The sequence below is a fragment of the Gobio gobio genome (assembly GCF_949357685.1).
Source record: "Gobio gobio genome assembly, chromosome: 6".
Taxonomy (NCBI): Eukaryota; Metazoa; Chordata; class Actinopteri; order Cypriniformes; family Gobionidae; genus Gobio; species Gobio gobio.
In genome coordinates, this window is record NC_137102.1 from 15,605,051 (window position 1) to 15,624,699 (window position 19,649).

At 36.6% G+C, this 19,649-nt stretch overlaps 1 protein-coding gene across 3 annotated transcripts; it reads right to left on the reverse strand.

Annotated features, from left to right (window-relative positions):
- Positions 1–1,535: 1,535 nt before the first annotated feature.
- On the reverse strand, positions 1,536–13,802 carry palmda (palmdelphin a). 3 transcript variants are annotated; one of them, XR_013816687.1, is made up of 9 exons: positions 13,733–13,802; positions 10,510–10,561; positions 10,150–10,230; positions 9,919–10,037; positions 8,087–8,201; positions 7,917–7,941; positions 7,710–7,826; positions 3,025–5,175; positions 1,538–2,553 (listed from the first exon to the last, which is right to left on the reverse strand). XR_013816687.1 is itself a non-coding variant. In XM_079819368.1 (8 exons), exons 2-8 carry the CDS (start codon positions 10,552–10,554, stop codon positions 4,241–4,243), a joined length of 1,437 nt encoding a protein of 478 aa, XP_079675494.1. In that variant the 5' UTR covers positions 10,555–10,561; positions 13,733–13,802; the 3' UTR covers positions 1,536–4,240. The 3 variants fall into 3 exon arrangements, 2 of the variants coding, with proteins under 2 accessions (XP_079675494.1, XP_079675495.1); XM_079819368.1 differs by having other exon boundaries at positions 1,536–5,175; XM_079819369.1 differs by lacking the exon at positions 13,733–13,802 and adding an exon at positions 12,996–13,121 and having other exon boundaries at positions 1,542–5,175.
- Between the last annotated feature and the right edge of the window lie 5,847 nt (positions 13,803–19,649).

Consider the following 19,649-nt stretch of genomic DNA (forward strand, 5'->3'; position numbering starts at 1 on the left):
GAGGTTCAGTCTCTTAGCCTACAGTCTCATGTATAGCTATTGAGTTTTTTTTGGCAATATACAGTTGTATTAGTACAATTTTTAATAAAAGAAACTGACAGAGGCACAAAATGTAAGCCATAGAGTTATCAAGTATTTTTTCTTGAAAAGTGTTAATAGTACATCCTCCCTTCACTTTCAGAAGATGTTGATCAATGTTTCTCGTCTCGCCGGCCACTTCGGACAATCGTACAAGATTCTCAGGGTGCGCATGTGAGTTCCACAAAATGTGCGTGTTGGGCACTATGCGGTTTGACCCAGTTTCTCCATCTGGATCTGTAATGCTGTAGGGAGCATGAGAGAAAAGACATTGATTTAGCTGCTCAATTCTATCCTCCCAACCAAACAGAAGTTAATGGACAGCTGATGCACACCAGTAGCTTTCCTGTGATACCTCTCAGCAGTGCTCCACCTCCTCACCGACTAATCTTTTGTGTAAGGGCATGCAGTTTAAGTAAAAGGGTCATCTTAATAACTCAAGCTATAAAGACCTCATGAAACAAGCTATGCCCATTTATATAATCCCCAAAGATTGATTATATAAGAGTGTTTCAAGCACACCACCCAGCCTTCTTAAAAGCCTCTTAAGGTTGGAAGACATGCGCAGCAAATTATCTGCCCACCACTGGGGCGCTCAGAGTGTGCGTGTTTCTGAAGAAGATTGGCAGGGCTGGATTGCGTATTCTACAATGAAGAGATGACAGAGAGGGGGCCATGTGTGGGGGTGTCCTCCCCCCTTTTTTTAAGATAAAGCATACTGTTAAACGACATCATTTATATGATGTCTATAGCAGCAAAATATTGTCATAATGGCTTTAAGTTAGTGTGGCGTCAAAAGTTGTGAGTCACTTATCTTTTCATGCAACATTTGTGTGGGTGGTGATGCCATAACCAGCTTGTTTTTCAGCATTAAAGGAATAGATCACTCAAAAATGAATATTCTGTCATTTACTCATGACTTGAGAATGTGTGTGCTGTGACATTATCAGTGGAACACAAAAGGATTTTTTTTTTCTTCAAAAAAAAAAAACGTACAATATAATAAGTCAATAGTGGCTTTAACAGCAGCTGTGAAGCTCCTTTTGTGTTCCGTGAAAAAAAATATTGTATGCTATACAATATACTATTGTTAACTAAAGCTAAAACTAACCGTTATTGTTAATTAAAGCTGAAATAAAATAAAATATACATATTAATTGAAAATAATACATGTTTCTTTGGCAATAAACAAATAAAATAAGTCTGTTGAAGTAGTAAAAGTGAAATAAAAATAAATTAAAGCTAACTATAAAAAAACCTTAAACACACATAACAGAATACAAAAAAAACCCTACAATTTAAATGAAAACTGAAAAAAAAAAATCAAATTCAAAATAATAATGAATATAATAGCAAATAAATAATAAAAAACACTGATTCATTCGCATTTTCTGGGTGAACTATCCCTTCAAACTACTTAAGAACTACTGAAACTACTGAAAAGACAAAAAACAAGACTCATTCAATCCGTTTTATTACAAAGATTCATCTCTCACTCTTTTCACACAACACTCTCATACACACAATGTCAAAGCAAAAGAAAGGATGCATGACAGGAAAAAAAAAACACAATCCATGACAGCAAGCATGACGGTTCATATGTCAAAGCAGACGGCATGCTGTCATGCTTATTATTGCAAGTGGCAAAAGCACAGTGAGGAAATTATATGCAAAATGTGAAAAAAAAGAGAAAGAAATAGCATAGAAAGTTTGGCAGGCGAAAACAAAGGAAAGTGATTGCATATTTTATGTATTATTTTGAAAGAGATGTGAAATTCTTCCCTTTCACCACTAGAGGGAGGTAAAGCTCTAAATCAGGGGTCTTTTTTTCCAAGGAGGAAAGAGTGGATAGAGATGCATTTTGTGTAAAATTTAATTTAGGTATTTTAAGCTTGACCATTAATAACCTGAATAGGCCCGTATGAAAGCATACTTATGATGTTTATATTGCAAAATTATTAAAATGACCAGTATTTATTTACAGAATCACATATTAAGAAATGTCATGTACATCTTAAAGGTGCACTATGCAACTTTTCCGTCCACTAGAGGTCGCCTATTCAAAACAAAGGCGTAGTTTGATGACGCCACGTTTGAGAGCAGAATCCTGGGACATGTGGTCTTCACCTCACAGCCGGTGGAAAAGAATCGGGATAGGACTTGGGCAGAAATCATGTTCATGCGATTATTAACGTTACTGTAGTATGAAGCAGAGCAGGACCGAGTGTTGTGGGAGCTGAGCAAGGCTGCTGGAGCGATTGTTAATACGATGAATGTAACGCCTCGCGAGCAGCAGGACTTTTATTATGCCACAGTCGTCGGCGCCATTTCCGCTTTTCCGGTCATGAGTATGAGGTAACGCAGCTCTGTTTATCATATTAGATACATTTGAGCGGGTTGAAAATGATGTTATGACGTTACGCTGTGCTTTCACTCTGCGGCTGCGATGACACTTGTTGCACACTGCAGTAGGCCCTGTCCCAAATGGCACACTTCATGTGCACTTTCGGTCTTGTGGACTTACAATGGCAGGTGTGCGCGTGTCCGTTAAGTCCACGAGACCGCTGGGTGTCCCATTTGTCATTTTATGTCTCAGAAGGGTGCTCGCGAGCGCCCACTTTGAGGTCAATATGCGCTCTCGATGCGCACTTCTGGTTACGCAGTAGACTTCTCTCGGCAGTCAAAGCGGCATTACGTCGTGAAAGTGCGGACACAGAGGAAAACCGTGAGGGTTTAGGGTGCCATTTGGGACAGGGCCTAAGAGTAAAGCGTTTCTGCAAAATAAAAACAAAACAAAAAAACAGAAACTGAGGGTAACGCAGATATGACGCAATTGACGCAATTCAGGTACCTTGGTTAAAATAACAAATTTCTCACGTTTTAGAAATAGTTGGAAACATTTGGGATATTGTAAGTACTCAACTGAACGAAATATTTAACACTGGCCTTGTGGTTTTTGGATATTTTACTTTAAAAAAAAAGTTTCATAGTGCACCTTTAATATGGAAGGTACAATGACATACACTTCCCTTTTTGGAGCCAGAAGATATTCTGTATATTATTTTTTTAAATTAATGATTTAATTCAGCAAAGATGCACTTACTTGATCAAAAGTGACAGTAAAGACTGTTTCTCTTTTTGTTTTTTTTACTGTTTAAAATAAATGCTGTTCTTTAGAAATTTATTTCATATATATTATTAAATTTATTTTTCAACTGTATTCATCAGAGAAGAAAATGTATCACGGTTCCCTTTCAGTCGGACGTCACCGACGAATTGGGATCACTTCTGGGAGCCCTATCATCTTCAAGTGTATACAAAACGAGCCAATGCACATTGGTGTGCGGGATTTTTGATCAAATAAATGGGAGCCTTGGAGAGTATAATGTCTTCCTTAAAAACATTAAAAAGTCTTACTAACCCAAAACTTTTAAACTGTAGCATGGGCATCGGAACCATTGTATGTGGGTGGGACAAGACCCACCCACTTTTAACGATCAATGATATTGGACCCACTCACTTTTATCGCCTCTAATTCAGCACGTCTGTTTACCTACCCCTAACTGATAAACACTTAATATTAAACACATGTTAGACGCTTTATTTCCACTTTTCTAGTATTTTCTTAATTTTGATGGAAAATAAATGCCTTTCCGATGTGATGGGGAAAGGGAGTAGAGGGAGTTCAGCAAAAGGCAGATTCGAACCTCGGGTCGATATGCGTAAAAACTTGATGTCATGCGTCTTACCCCTACACTATTGTCACTCTCAATGATATAATGATTTCAATACTTTTGTACTTAATGTAAATGGCATCTACTCCGGTAAAATGTTTCTGAGAGAGGACCCAACCAAAATTTTTTTGCTTCCGACGCCCATGAACTGTAGTGTATTTAGATGATCTTAGATTTGTTTTTAGTTAACTTATTATAGATTTTAAAGGATAATTGTTGGACCCCCTGCAGATGAAGACCCCTGGTCTAAAGCTAAACATACGACAAAGTGTTTCTACAAACACTGTCAGACAACATAAGCAAATGACAACATGAAGGACAGTTTAAGACACTGAAAAACTGAAAACCACAGCAGTGTCCAGCATGCAGAGTGAGGAAAGCCAGTCTGGTGAGAAGCTGCATCATAGAAGAGCTGAGTGTTAGTGATACTACATCAGCACACAGCAGTGCTTGTGTCTCCCTTTGACTTTTTTTATCTTTCGGTTACCTGTAGTTGACGGGTCCTTCATGCCATCTCTTTTGCCCTTTCGTCCAGCAGAGTAGGAAAAGGCATTGTTGGCGGTGGAGCTCTTGCTTGCATCATCTTCACCGTCTCCAATGATCACCAGCTCTGCCCGAACTGAGCCCTCATAGCTCTGGCTGTCATCTTCGGCATTCTGGTAGCCCATGAAGATCATGGTGACGGGCTCGTCCGATGGCATGGCGTTCAGGATGCTGACTTTAGAGTCCTCAGAGTAGGCCGAGCACAGGCTGTGGTTTCTGATGTCACAATCCAAATGCTGCGTTCCCTGGTTGTTCTCTCTTCGGTTGTAATATTGTCCATGCGCGTGTCTTTCCCCGCTATATAACTCACGGCTGTAGTTGTTCCCATTGCCGTTCTGATAGTATTCGTCTTGCCGGTCATTATAATCAGGCATTGGAAGGAGTGGAAGTCTATGACCCGCATCCTCTGGATAGCGAACACCATCTTTGTACACAAGCTCGGGCCATGCAGACAAGTCAATGCTGTAGGGATCTTGGTTTCCGTTGGATTTGTGCTTCTCTCTGTTGTTGGGGTCTGATTGTAGTTCATGGGAGATGTTGTAGGGATGTGAAGGGCCCATTTGAACCTGACTGGACCTCTTCTTTTTCTCAGAGGCCTGTCTCAGCAGCTCTTCAACCTCCACGGGACTGAGTTCATCCACTCCGTTCGCACCAGGCTGGTGGCCGTCCGTGCGTAAGGCGTAGACAGACTTCCGGCCATCGTCATAGACTTTGATGCCTCTCTGCTGGAGCTCTTGGGGAGAAATGGCGGAGGTGGACAGCACTTGGCTTTCACCTGTGCGCAAGTCCTTCTGAACGTTAATTTCCATGGCAAACAAAGCTGTAAGAGACAAATGGAATGTGTGTAATATATAAGATTTTTTTTAATTGTATGAAGATTAAATATTTATATATTTAATATTATATATTACAATATTTAAATATTAAGTTGAAATATTTACCATTATCTTTGCATATAAAACGTTGCTCTATTTGAGCATCACAACATAAAAACATTAGCTCAAACAATGGTGTGATTTTGGAGGCGGGACTTTGTTTGAACACCAATGACACCTGGGGCACATTCAAGCTCAAACCGATGCACAACGTTTCTGGGTTGAACGACATGTTTCCTGGAAACTGTGTGCAACGGCTTTGAGATACATCCACCAAACAAGAGAAAACGTGTCAAAAATGTCCAATCAGCAGCAACATGTATATAAACCACGCAGTATTAAAGGGACAGTTCACACAATGGGTCCAAGTAAAGTCATTTACAAATGTGTTTGCTGCAGCTCGGTTTACGCAACAATTGAAGATATTAGAAGACATGTTTGTCTTTTCAGCCTGAAATACGAGGCAAATGTTGGATTACAATAATTAGGAACCACAGTTTCCACAAATCCCTTCACTCAATTGGGATGTTCGACTTTTATTCTGGACGGCAAGGGCAGTGTCAGTAACATTGATCGTATTTTGCAGTATTAAACACGTATTTAAACCGTTTTATCAGGCTCAGAAAATTCTTCAAAAAGAACACAAAGAATGGCCTTCTCAGCTGCCATAGTTGCAAGAAATCAGAACAGGGTGTCCAACGCACCACTGTTTCCATTTAAAAAACGTTGTGCAACGTTTTGTCGGGGCTGAACGCAGCCCAGGGGTCAGTTCTTTGTATATCACCAACTCAGTTAGCTGGATTTGATTGTTGATGATTTGTACAAATACTATAAAGTCATGAATATAAATAATTATAACTTTTCATGTTGAACTTTTCATTTTTTCAACTGTTGGTTTTGTCATTTGGCTGTTTCCTTATTAAAGGTCCAGAAATTCGTGTTTTTTAAAAAAAGTTGTTATGTTTTTTTTGCCAGGTGGCTTTATTAATTATATGAGGTCATTACGTTTTACCGCCAGCTAATTGCTGCATTGCTGATCGTGGTTTCGAATATAGATGCATCTGCCCTCTTCAGTGAACACAGGAATGCGCAGTAATCTTAGATAACTTAATCCAGATATTTTAATCCAATCTGCAAATTTGTTTGAAGAACCAAATTAGCCAGAGATCAGTTATCACGATGAAAAGATCTGGGATCTGTCAAATCATCTCAGGTACGAAGAACGGACCCCAGGGCTGCATTTCATAAGCCTAAGTAGATCGTAGAACCATTGGCACCAATAGTCTCTATGATCAACCTTGTTTGCCCTGTTTGTTTGAAGTGAAACCTGTTTGAAAATGATCATTATTTTGTTCTATTTGGTGGCACAAAAATGACATGATTTTAAGTGAATATTTCAATAATTAAAAATATATATTTGCATGTTCACAGTTATCTGCTTTTGGTTAATGGTCACATGACAAGCAGGTAAACAAATTACATTTTTGATCTTGGTTTGGTACACGTTTCATTTTTTTTTGTTTTTATTAAATTTTTTAATAAATTATGATTTAATTAACACATTTTCCATCCATCCATCCATCTTCTTCCGCTTTATCCAGGGCCGGGTCGCGGGGGCAGCAGTCTAAGCAGAGATGCCCAGACTTCCCTCTCCCTAGACACTTCCTCCAGCTCTTCCGGGGGGACACCGAGGCGTTCCCAGGCCAGCCGGAAGACATAGTCCCTCCAGCGTGTCCTAGGTCTTCCCCGGGGCCTCCTCCCGGTTGGACATGCCCGAAACACCTTCCCGGGAAGGCGTTCAGGAGGCATCCGGAACAGATGCCCGAGCCACCTCAGCTGTCCCCTCTCGATGTGGAGGAGCAGCGGCTCTACTCCGAGTTCCTCCCGAGTGACTGAGCTCCTCACCCTATCTCTAAGGGAGCGCCCAGCCACCCTGCGGAGAAAACTCATTTCGGCCGCCTGTATCCGGGATCTTGTCCTTTCGGTCATGACCCAAAGCTCACATTTACATTTATTAATTAATTAATCAACTCACAATTTATTGTTATTCCCCAGGGATTTGTGAAACCCTGTTTTAACAGATTTGTTTTGCTGTTCTGCATTATAGAAATGTATCGGTAACACTTTACAATAAGGTTCATTAGTTAACATTAGTTAACATGAACTAATAATGAACTGCACTTTTAAAGCATTTATTGATCTTTGTTAATGTTCATTTCGACATTTACTAATGCATTATTAAAATCTTGCAAACATTAGTTAATGCACTGTGAACTAACATGAACAAACCATGAACAGCTAGATTTTTATGAACTAACGTTAACAAAGATTAACTAATGCTGAACAGAGGTGTTGTTCATGGTTAGTTCATGTTAACTAATGCATTAACTAATGTTAACTAATACAACCTTATTGTAAAGGGTTACCAATATATCAAATATAGAAATATAAGATGGTTTGAAATCTTCATTCAGTTTACCAGGTTTGGCGTGGTCATTTTTTGCTTCAGTTTCCAAGTCTCGTTTCTTCCTCTGATTTAATAGAGGTGTGCTGGGCTTTAGCATATTTGGAATTGTTGAATGTATATATATTGGGTCTGCAAAAAAACAAAAGTAACAATATTCATAAATAATCCAGAATTCAAAACAATTGTTTTGTGATTGTGATGTATTTTTACAGTATTTACCTGATATGAAATCTGCATTCACTGCCTGTGAAGATACAAACAGAATCAACCTTTAATGTAAAGTGTCTTTAATTTTCCAATGTATAAAGCCTATTTTTTTTATTTTACATACCGGTAGTTAATTAAAGCAAAAGACACAGTTTCTGTTCATTTTGACAAAAGCACTGTACCTTAATTATGTCCTCTGGAGATTTTTCAACGGCTTTTAGCCTCTTTAGAATCAGCCCCTCATTTGTTGAGATGTTCATTTCCTCTCTCTCCAACGCTTCAATCTCTTTCTCTATCCTACAGATAATTTGTGATAATAATTGTTTAAATAAGACTTTCTAAACCCTCTGTCCTCTAGAGTTCTCATCACACACACTGAGATTGGCCTCTGTTACTGGGTTAAGTCACACAATAGTGAGAAAGCACCTGTCGCTCTGTTTGTACTTTTTGTTGCATAGACATGCTAGATCCAATAGGTTAAAGACACAATGAGTTGTTAAGAGGGTATGAATACATTATAAACAAATATTTATTTAAAGACATAAGAATTTACACTCTCATACGACTGAGGTTCAGTCTGAATCATTTAACACACTCGCAAAGAATGAAACCAACAGCAATATTTGTACCAGGGTGTGACCTGCATATAGCAGCTTTTCAAGGACATGGGGAAAGCTTTTTTAAGCATCCTTCTCTGACTTCATTGCCTACTACAATGCAATGCGATTACAAAGCATTGCACACCGCTTGCCTCATACTTCATAAGGGCACCACAGGGCAAATGAGAAAGCTGAGAAAACATCAGGCCAACCCCTGAAGCTAAATTCAAAAGACCCTTAAAATCTGATTGGAAATGTTTTAACTGTATTCAGATGCTAGTATGCATGTGATAATCTATGATCATCTCAATAAAATAACTGACATTCTTTATGGAAAAATCCAAACCGATCTCACGGCAATTCTTAAGGATTTTACGAGGTGGCTAATTCGTACAAATTCATTCGACCTCACTCGTACAAATTCGTACGATTTTTGCTAAATCATATGCATTTTACTAGTTGTCCAATTCGTATAAATTTGTACGAATGACCTACCGCTAAACCTACCCGTCACTGGTTTAGACAAATCATATGAATTTGTACGAGTGAGGTCGTACAACTTCTACGAATTAGTCACCTCGTAAAATAAGTATGAATTGGTTGTGAGTAGGGATGCACCGAATCCAGATTTTTGGGGTTCGGCCAAATACCGAATCCACTGCCGAATCCGAATAACGAATCCTACTCCCATCCTCAGTCCATTATCACAGTAAACACATTAATGAAGTAAACAACGTCCACAGCAGTGTATTTTTCATTTAATTTCATTTGAACTGTAACAAAGAAAGAATAGGCAACATTATGCCAGGATGACTGTCCATCCTTTGCCATACCTGAAGTTGCTGCATTTTGGCTACTGTCTGTAGATTCCTTCATGCACAACTCGTATTCTTTCGGATGTTTTATACGCAAATGTTTTAACAGCGGCTATTGTTAAGGGTCCTTGTCACAATGCGACAAATCGGCATTGCAAATGGAACATGTAGCTCGACTTGAATCGCCTTCTTAGTACTGCCAAACAATACTTTTTTCTGCTCACAAGTTCCATTTTCACCTTCTTACAGCCGACTGCATTCGAACGGTCCACCTAGTAAACACGTTCCCATAATCAACGGTGGCACCATTACGTCGACCAGTGTAGCGCGCGTAGTGCAACCCTAGGGTTCGGTGGAAAAATATTCTAAAGGTTCGGCAGAAACCCAATCCCTTCAAAGAGCCCAATATTCGGCCGAATTCGAATCCGAATCCTGGATTCAGTGCATCCGTAGTTGTGAGATAGCGTTCAAAAATCTTAAACAGAAAAATGGTGTTTGGCTCAACAGCCACTCTCTTGTGGTAGAGATGGTATAAATAATACTGCAGTTATGAAACCATTGAAATGAAAAAATAAGGCACAATACAATAATTTGTCTTACCGATGTATATTACTCTTGAGGTGTTTCGTTTGTTGGGCATCGTCAAGAGCTTTTTGTGTTTCCTGTGCATTACTGCTGTTCATCCCATCCATGAGCCACAGATCTCTCATAGATCTTTTCTATGAAAGATACAGGGATATACGTCAAATTCCAGACCCTTAAAATTCAAACCATAAAATTCAGAAAAATGCTGATGAATATGAAACTATACTTCAAACATCAAGAAGGTACCTTAACATGCTGAAGCTTCAGTTTCTCTCTGTCGATCTCGAGCCGTTTGTGGGCAATTTCCTCTTGGATTTTTTTCTTATTCTGTGGGCAAATGGAGACATGGAACTACAGTAGCACAGCTATACGATAGGAAAGCGGTTGCCTGATGTCAACTATACAGTTCATTGTTGAAAAATAATAAACATAAAATAATTAACAAATTAAAATAAACTGAAAATATAAAAAATAGCAAATTCAAAATAATACATACTATAATTGTAAATAAGAAGTTTAGTGATCACTATACAGAAATATTTAAGAAGAGGTTGCAGCTTTTAACCAATCACAATGAAATAAGTAGACAAACCCAAGTGAGGTTACCGTAATAGCTTGAAGACGCTCCTTTAAGAGTTCTGCTTCCTCCATCCTGACTCTGGAAAATAAAAAAAGAGAAACATTTACCTTTATATGACTCTATAAAATCATCCTCCATACTAGTGGGCCCTTGAAAGGGTGTTGGCCGATATGTAGGTCAAGCTCCATACAGTGACACTGATATTTTGATACTTAAGTTAATGTCCATTCATCACCACTTGCTTCCTGCTTTCTAAAGATCACTGTGGTTCCATGAATAGCAACAGTGGTAAAACAGTCTCTGCGATGCACCATAAATAATCTGCCTGACAGGATTTGGTTGCCCGTGTCTGAGTGGGTGACCCCTTGTAGATATTGTCCGGTTTAATAGACATCCAAGTAAGGCCTTAGGCTAAAACTTCCCCCTTGAATTAGCTTCATGCCCCATTCAGTTAAATATCTTTTACAACAGGCCAGATGAGACCTGCTGTGATTGCCACATCAGTGCAATGCAAGCACTTTACAGCATTGTGTTTTATTAGCATGTGTAATTTTAAGTACATGTTTACAGATACGAAGTTATGCTGACATTTTGACCTCATAAATCTATAAGGGTTGTCCTGCATGTTTGTTTTGCATGCAGCCACAAAGACAAAGCAATTGAAAGACATGCTGTCTTTGCTTTATTTTGCAGTATATTTAATAGGGTAAAATATGCTGAAAAGTAGGAAAGGTACAGAAAAGCACTGCAGTTGACCGTCACTTTCTATATAGAATGCATTTAAATTTACATCATCCACTTCCGATACCATGTCAGTCGTTTCTTTGCTAAATATACCTCAGTTAGAAGTTTTAGACCAATACGTTCAAAGTATTTGAACTTTTAAAATGTAACACTGCCATGTTATAGTGACAGCGGGGCCTGTGTCTGTGGGTCCCCAGGCTGCTCTCTCTTTTCCCAGGAAATGTGAGACCGACTCCAGACTTCTTGTCTCTGTCCTCGTTTCATACATAGACAGTATCCAGCGCTGACTCAACACAACCCTGCTCATCTGCTTTAGATATAAGGCCTCTCACTACCCTGCACTGTTCAACATTGCAATGTTAATTCCAGTAACATATTCTAAAAGCTGCTTTTTACAGATCACAAGAGAAACCGCTCTATGATTATGCAATCGATATTACCGCACAATAAAAACATTACTCAAATAATGACAAATCAGTATGACTTGTGCTCACAAAGGATGCATTTAGTTGATCGAAATTCAGTAAAAACAGTAATATTGTGAAATATTATTACAATTATTACAACAGGTTTCTTCAGTCAGTGTCACATGATCCTACAGCAATCATCCAAATATGCTGATCTGGTGCTCAAAAAACATTTCTTCTTATGATCAACTTTGAAAACATTTGTGCTTCCTGATTTTTTTGTTTTCTTCAGTATTCTTTGATAAATAGAAAGTTCAAAAGTTCAAAAAGGTCAATGTAAAAGTCTTCGCTGTCACTTTTAATCAACTTAATGCTTAATTATTGCTGAATAAAAGTTTTAGTTTATTTTCCAAATTAATAATTAATAAGTCATAAATAAATAAGTAAATAAAATTGAACAGTAGTTTAGGCCTATAGGACATTTTTCCCAAATTTATTTGCTTAGTATTAGATAAAGAAATGAAATGTGTAAATACAATTATTGTTTAACGATAATATAAATGTTTCTAGGAGAGATAGAATAATTTTATCTGATTAATCATTTTAATTAAGTCAAGTCAACTTTATTTATATAGTGCTTTCAGATTGTTTCAAAGCAGCTTCACAGTTTTAAACAGGAAAATAATGGAATAGTAATTAGATCAGTAATTTAGTTTATATGGTTAATTTAGTTTAACAATTAGATTTATTTGGATATTTAGTTGAAAAATGTAGTGTAATTAATATCAAAACTAAGTAGAACACTGTGTTTGAAATGGATTTTATCTTATCTTAAACCTTTCTACAATTTCTGTACCCACTTTACTTCAAAGAAACCACATGCCCTGACCCATACAGCTACCAAAGCTTTTAGCATAAAACTCAAATTCCCAATACAACCTATCAAGTTATCCATCTATCTGTACATCTATCTACGAACCCCATATGCTCCAGAATTCCACTAGACTCAGGAACAATCTAAAAATAGCAAGGCCACCCAGGGGTACATTCATTGCCTAATGAGTCTGAGGTGGTGGCACACCAGAGCACTAGGTCTCTGTTCTCCCTGCCACAAAAACCCACCAATTGTTCTGGAACAGATCATCAAAGGGATACAAGTGAAGCTGATGTAAATAAAGGATAGCATGAGCAATAAATTAGGCTATTAACAAACACTCTGATGCCTTCAAATTAACCTTTGAATGAGGTCAGGGTTTAAAACCCAAAAGAAATGCAAAGATAACCAGATACATTTGATTTGCATTTGCCTATATGAAAACAAAGGATTAAGAGTGACAATGTAGACAGTTTGGGTTACTTACAGCTGACAGCTTTATGGCATACGGAAACATTTTAGCATAGATCCAAAGCAAACTGAACAAAATGATTGGCCGATACCATCACATGAATATTCTATATCCTCCTATTCTTTGCAGGCTGCTCCTGCCAATGGTCAATTTCCCTGTCAGGAGGAAGGTTCTCTCTAATCTCCTCTAATCTAATCAACAGTCAGTTAAGATGTAAATCTCTTGTGGCATCTGCTCACAACAACAATATCCTGACTGGACAAACATACAGGAACTGTACAGTTATTTTGAATAATAAAGATAATGAAAATCCTAAACCTATTAGCTCTAATTCTAGGCCTTATCCCCCCCCCCCCCCCCCCCCAAAAAAAATCCAATAATTAAAAAAAACAGCAACAACATTTTGTTTCGTTTTTGTTAGCATGCAGGTGTGCTCATGTGTGTAAAAATATAGAAAACGGACTGTTTCCATGTCACAGAATATTTTAACGACTCTTTTAATGACTTGTGTGGGTTTAAAGTTTCACCTTACATTAACTTTTTCCAAACTAAATGTCACCAAGTTTACAGGATTCGTAGAAGTGACAGAAGAATTTGAGATGATATACCAGACTTCATTTACAAATGAATCAAGTTAATTCTACAAAACTTTACACAAATCCTAGGCATATTATGGCATCAGTTACTTGACTTTCACACCATGTTGTCTGTGAATCCACTAAGAGAAGTAAAACAGGAGAGAACACACTTACCGGGCCGCTGAAGACGATCGGATATCCAGAAGGGCTTTCTGAGTTCACGCGCAGTCGTCACGCAGCGCTCATTTAATGGCTGCAGCGCTCGCAGGTGCTGTAGGCATGATTGACAGTCCTCCCCTCAGCCAATGAAATGCCAGTGAGCTTGTTCAGTTGTTCAGTCTCATCAGTTTCATCAGTGAATGACGACAGCCCACACCCATGTAGGCTTGTGTCAGTTTATGCTTCTGTGTTGTGTTTGATATCAGTGGAGGTGAACAAACTTTTGGAAACAGCATTTTCTTGGAGAAACACACCATAATAAAATGCTGGAAAACTTGAAAAAGTAGATTATTTTTCACTTAAAGTCAACATGAAATCAAAATCGACAATTGTTATTTTCTTTATGAAATATTGCAATATTCATTATAATTGATTTGTTCCTGCACATCATTAAAGTAAAAAAAATGTCCAGGCGCTTCCAAGCTTTATAATAACATTGAATGGTTGTTTTTGGTTTGGAGTCCATAGAAGTGTGTGTGTGTGTGTGTGTGTGTGTGTCTGTGGGTTGGGGGGGTGAAGTGATGCATTTGTGTAAGAAAAATCCATATTTAAAACTGAAATCTCTAACTTCCACTAACTGTCATACGCGCATTCAAGAGAGACTGGCGTTCCAGTGTATGATGTAGGACACCAGTCTCTCATGAACGTGTGTATGACAGTTAGCGGAAGATAGAGATTTAAAAAAAAAAAAAATAATAATAATATTTTATTGCAGAATGTACATAGAGATTAAAGTTTAAATATGAATATTTTTCTTACACAAACGCATCGCTTCACTTCAGACGGCCTTTATTAACTCCCTGGAGCCGTGTGGAGCACTTTTATGATGGATACTGTGGATGCACTTTTCTTCAAAACAGAAACATCCATTCACTGCCATTATAAAGTTTGGAAGAGCCAGGACATTTTTTTAAATAACTCTGATTGTATTTGTCTGAAAGAAGAATGTCATATACACCTATGATTACTTGAGGGTGAGTAAATAATGGGCTAATTTACATTTTCGGGTGAACTATCCCTTTAATCAATTAATAAGGAAAGCTTGTTAGCCATTATTCTCAGTTTCAGTGTTAGGCCTATATTGCATTTTGCCTTTGTAGGGCAGAATAGGATACAGTATATGATTTCCCTGGAAAACTGTTCTTTTAATATATTTTGTTTAATTTTTACTGGGCTTTAGGGTGTACACTACAGCAGTGTCTCTTCACTTCAAATTACCATTACGCTATACACTTCAGAGCTGCTTTCGGCGCAGAAAAACAGTGTCACAAATCATTTTGACATGAGGCGACTCACAAGCTGCAGTCAAGTGTCAGACATTCCTACATGCACTCTCCTGTTTATTCACACTAGCTGTAGAAAATGAGACCCACAGCAGGATGGGACATTCTGACTGTTGCATCTAATGAACAGAATGAAGAATGCTGAATGAAGAAGTCTTTCCTGAACATACAGCTCAAAATGATGCATTGGTCCATGCATTTCAATTTTATTTGAATATAGTTGATTATTTTTTTCTACCATAAGATCTATATTGCAATTTTAAAAATACAACAAAATAATCAATGTAAAAATATTTAAAATTCAAGAGCATGCACTCTTGTGTTTGTGAATGCATGGAGAAACAGACTGCACGTAAAGAAAAACTATTCATGTACAAGCCATCCTGCAGTAGCATCTGTCATACTTTCTGCTTCCTGATTAAATGACACGTGCATTTAGATATTTAGGGTATGTGTGAGGTGGGGCACTCACAGGCTCTTGCCCTAGTGACAGCTGAGGTCACCCAATGCTTTTACAAAGACCTCCGGAAAAAACATACAATCACAAGTCTGTAAGCCTGCTTCAAGTAGCATATTGATAACATTTGTTACCATTGTAGAGAGACACATTTACTGATAATTTTTAATATATATATATATATATATATATATATATATATATATATATATATATATATATATATATATATATATATATATATATATATATATATATATATATATATATATATATATATATATATATATATATATATATATATATATATATATATATATATATAATATAATATATATTTTCATTTTTGGGTGAACTATCCCTTTAAGCAAGATTCAATGTAATTAAATTATTTTATATCAAAATTATTTTATTCATTTAATATAATATAAAGTATTGTAAAATATATTCTTGTCAATAAACTTTTTTTAATTAATTAATTTTCAGTAAATACATATTTATTTAACTAGTGTGAACTTGATCGGGGGGCTATACCATGAAGCCGGTTTAGCTGGCTAGCCAGATATGTTTAAGCTTAGTTTGTGCCAATCCTGGGTTTAAGGTACCATTAAAGTGGTTTGGCTTTTAGCTGTGTTCATCTCCATAGTAACTTACCCTCCACAGCTAACCTGCTCCAGGGCAGGTTATGTTCTGGATAAGAGATCTCAAACTGAAATTGGACCAATCAGCTGTGAGCAAAGTGACACACATCTGATGCAATAAAGTCACTCCCCTTTTTCTTCTCCAAATTAAAGGTCACTGCATAGCAAATGGCTATTAAAGACTTAAGCCTCTGGCTTTTAACAATGCTTATTTATAATAATAATAATTTTGAATTATTTAAAAATAATTTATGTAATTATTATACCCATAATCAATTACACATGTATAATTTTAGTAAATCAATCATTAATATGCATTTTGTTAATATTAAAATAAATAGCCTATATAAAGGTCATACAAATAAGCTTTAAATTCAATAACTAAATCTATAAAAAATTAAATGTGAGCATAAATGTTCAATTCTCTCTATATATCAACTAAACTAACTTCATAACTTTTACTTGCATTGACGTATAAGATTTTTCTTAAAGTTTTCCTCGACAGCTCTTTTCTTCTGTGTAAATTTGTTTAAATTCGTAATATTTTTCAATCATGTAATATTCTGCAGAAGAGTGAAGTGAATCACACTGCTTCTCTCGTGAGAAGTGAATCTCAGTTTTACTGATCCACAGCGTGTGATTGGCTGTTCACTGCTGATGTCACAGCTAAACTCCTAAACTCAGGATCAAAGCCTGAGTTGACAGAGAAAGTTGATGATCAGCATCATGTGACCAACAAAGCCTGAATAGATTGGTTTGGTTTTGTCAACTCAAAACTAATACTGTAACCCTGAGTTTGTTAAACTACCATCATGGTACAGGCCCCAGATCTGATCAGATCAGCTGTCAAACGTTCTTTACTGCCCTCTAGAGATGAGACCTAGTTTGTCTCTATCACTTTTAACTCTTCAAAAGTTATACAGAATTCAAGGCCTTTTTTCCCTGTTTGGAAAGTGATACGATGCATCTTTACATCTGATATATTTGTGGCATCCAAAAGATGCTTAACCCACTTTTCTGTCCTAATCCAATAAGACTGTGACTCTTTCCACAGGGTATTGATCAGACAAATTGAGTGTTTAGAGTGTGTGTGTTCAAAAGTCACACAATCCTCAAACTCAACTTAAAGGTGCACTATGTACCTTTTAAAATTTAAATAATGAATCATTTGAAATGTTTTAAAAAAAAAAGCGACACGGAGATGACATTTTTATTACTCATCAGGTGGGTAAGGAGTTAATTGTATTATCAGCATTATCAATTGTGAAGGGTCATATTCATCCACACAGTCATGCAGAGCCGAAGCACAAGCAAAACAATGTTCTTCCATGGAAGCAAAAGTTACATACTGTAAAAGTCACAGAGTTTCAGAGCTCCATTTACCTTCTATTCTGTTTAAATAATGTTATTATTTATCATGACCAGATCATATTTTCCCATGCCCTGTCATTTTTTTACTCATAAATTTGCGTGTACTAAATGTTACACAGCAGAAAGGCATTTGTGGGGTTCTTGTGAGACAACCAAGGTCTGGTCATCCCCATAAAAATGGATACCTGAGAAATGCGCTAATTTTCGAGCTCTGTTGCCAAGTCATACAAAATGACTTCAGAGAGACCTTCCTTCCCAAGAACATTTAGTGCTGTAACACTTAGAAGGAACAGAAAAGTGACAGGAATGTAATGAGAGGTGAGAAAGTGCTTTGTTAAGTGGATATTCTGGGGCTGAACTAATTTTTTTATTGTTGTAATGAGTCATATACTGTAAAATATATATCTTACGCAAGGTATATGTGGAATAATAAAAGAAGAAAAAAAAACATTAACCCATATTAAGCAACAAATGAGAATAAAGCAAAGTAAAAAGCTGTTGTTCAGTGTTATTACTATTGCCATGGACACCACATTCTAGCAGCCTGTCATTAGTCACTGTGAACTGGTCCTTGACAGTAGAAAATAAATGTACATTTAAAATCAAAAGCGTACACAAGAGAAAGGATTCCTGTCTAGAGCAGCTCTTTTTACCAGCCTGAATGATAATGTTGTTTCTTAGATTTTGACCTTTAATTTATTTGTTCTGATCATGGTTCCAGAAGCATAATCTCTTGTTTAAACTCTATTTAAATAGTGACAAAATCCATACAGTTATAATTTTTAGGATTAGATATTCGTTATTTTTATTATTTAGATTTCATTTTTTGTATTTCTATCACAAAAACATACAGTACACATAGCAAAACAGCATCTGGGAGCATTAACCCATTTGTGCCCAAATTTTTCTGAAAGTTTTAGTTTTTTTTTCTTGAAATCGTATTTGAATGTGCGGAACTATAGTTGCCGGTGGGCATGTTGTATGCACCCCTTCAATGTCAAATTTGACTAGGATGAGAAAATTTGCCATCTAACTCAAAATAACTGCTTTCAACGGATCAATCTTTAAACAAACAATCACAAACAAATGTATTATGTATAAAAGTCGAAGAACATTCGATGCAAACTCAAAAAATCTGCATCTATCTTATAATCTGTTGAATATGAAAATACAACAAACAACAAATACTTTTGTCTTAACAGGGCATTGTGTATCAAAAAGTTAAATGAAAATAAATGAATATAATGACGAAAAAATTACATCTATACAACATATACTATACAAACTATATATAGCTATATAGCTATATAACAAAAATAAATAAATAGTCCCATAGTATTCAATGGCTGACAGTGATTTCATATAATAATGTATATGTAAACTCATACTTGTCTGAATTTCCACATTATAATGAAATCATAAGCTGCTAGTCATAAAAAGAATTAGGGTCCTTGACCGAATGAAACGCATCCATTCCAAACTGGATGAAGGGTCCTCAATATTTTGGCCCTTACAAGACATAATATCATAAAATAATTCCCTATCGAATTAAGGTCTACTGTACAGTAGAGATGTCAGTTAAAGGGTTAAGTTATGTTTTAGGTGGGATATTATGAAAGCAAAAAGCACTAAACAAGACCAAAATTCTTGATTTATTAACCTATTAACACAGTATACCCCATTTCCCCATTATGTACTTACAAGTCATTTGCCCACCGGCAACTATAGTTGCCGCTTGGACTTTTGACTAAGTATACAAAAAACTATAGATCTCTTGTAAGAATTGTTTTGTTTGGATGATTCTAGAGACCTTCACGATTATGTATACATATATATGTCAACAAAAAAAATACTTATTAGTAACATGAAAATAACATTTCTTTGGGAGGGTTTGCCTTCGTAATGCTTACTGGAAGTAGGGGTAGGAAGTTGGCAGTCTCATGTGACAGGAAGGAAGTTAATACCTTTTTTTTCTCTTGAAATCCTTTATTTGGTTGTTTTCTTGCATGTCATTGAGATATAAAACATGGATACTAGGCCTATATCTAGAAAAATACTTACAAAAGGAAATTGACAACTATACACTGCGGCAACTATAGTTGCCGGTGGGCTTAAACTTT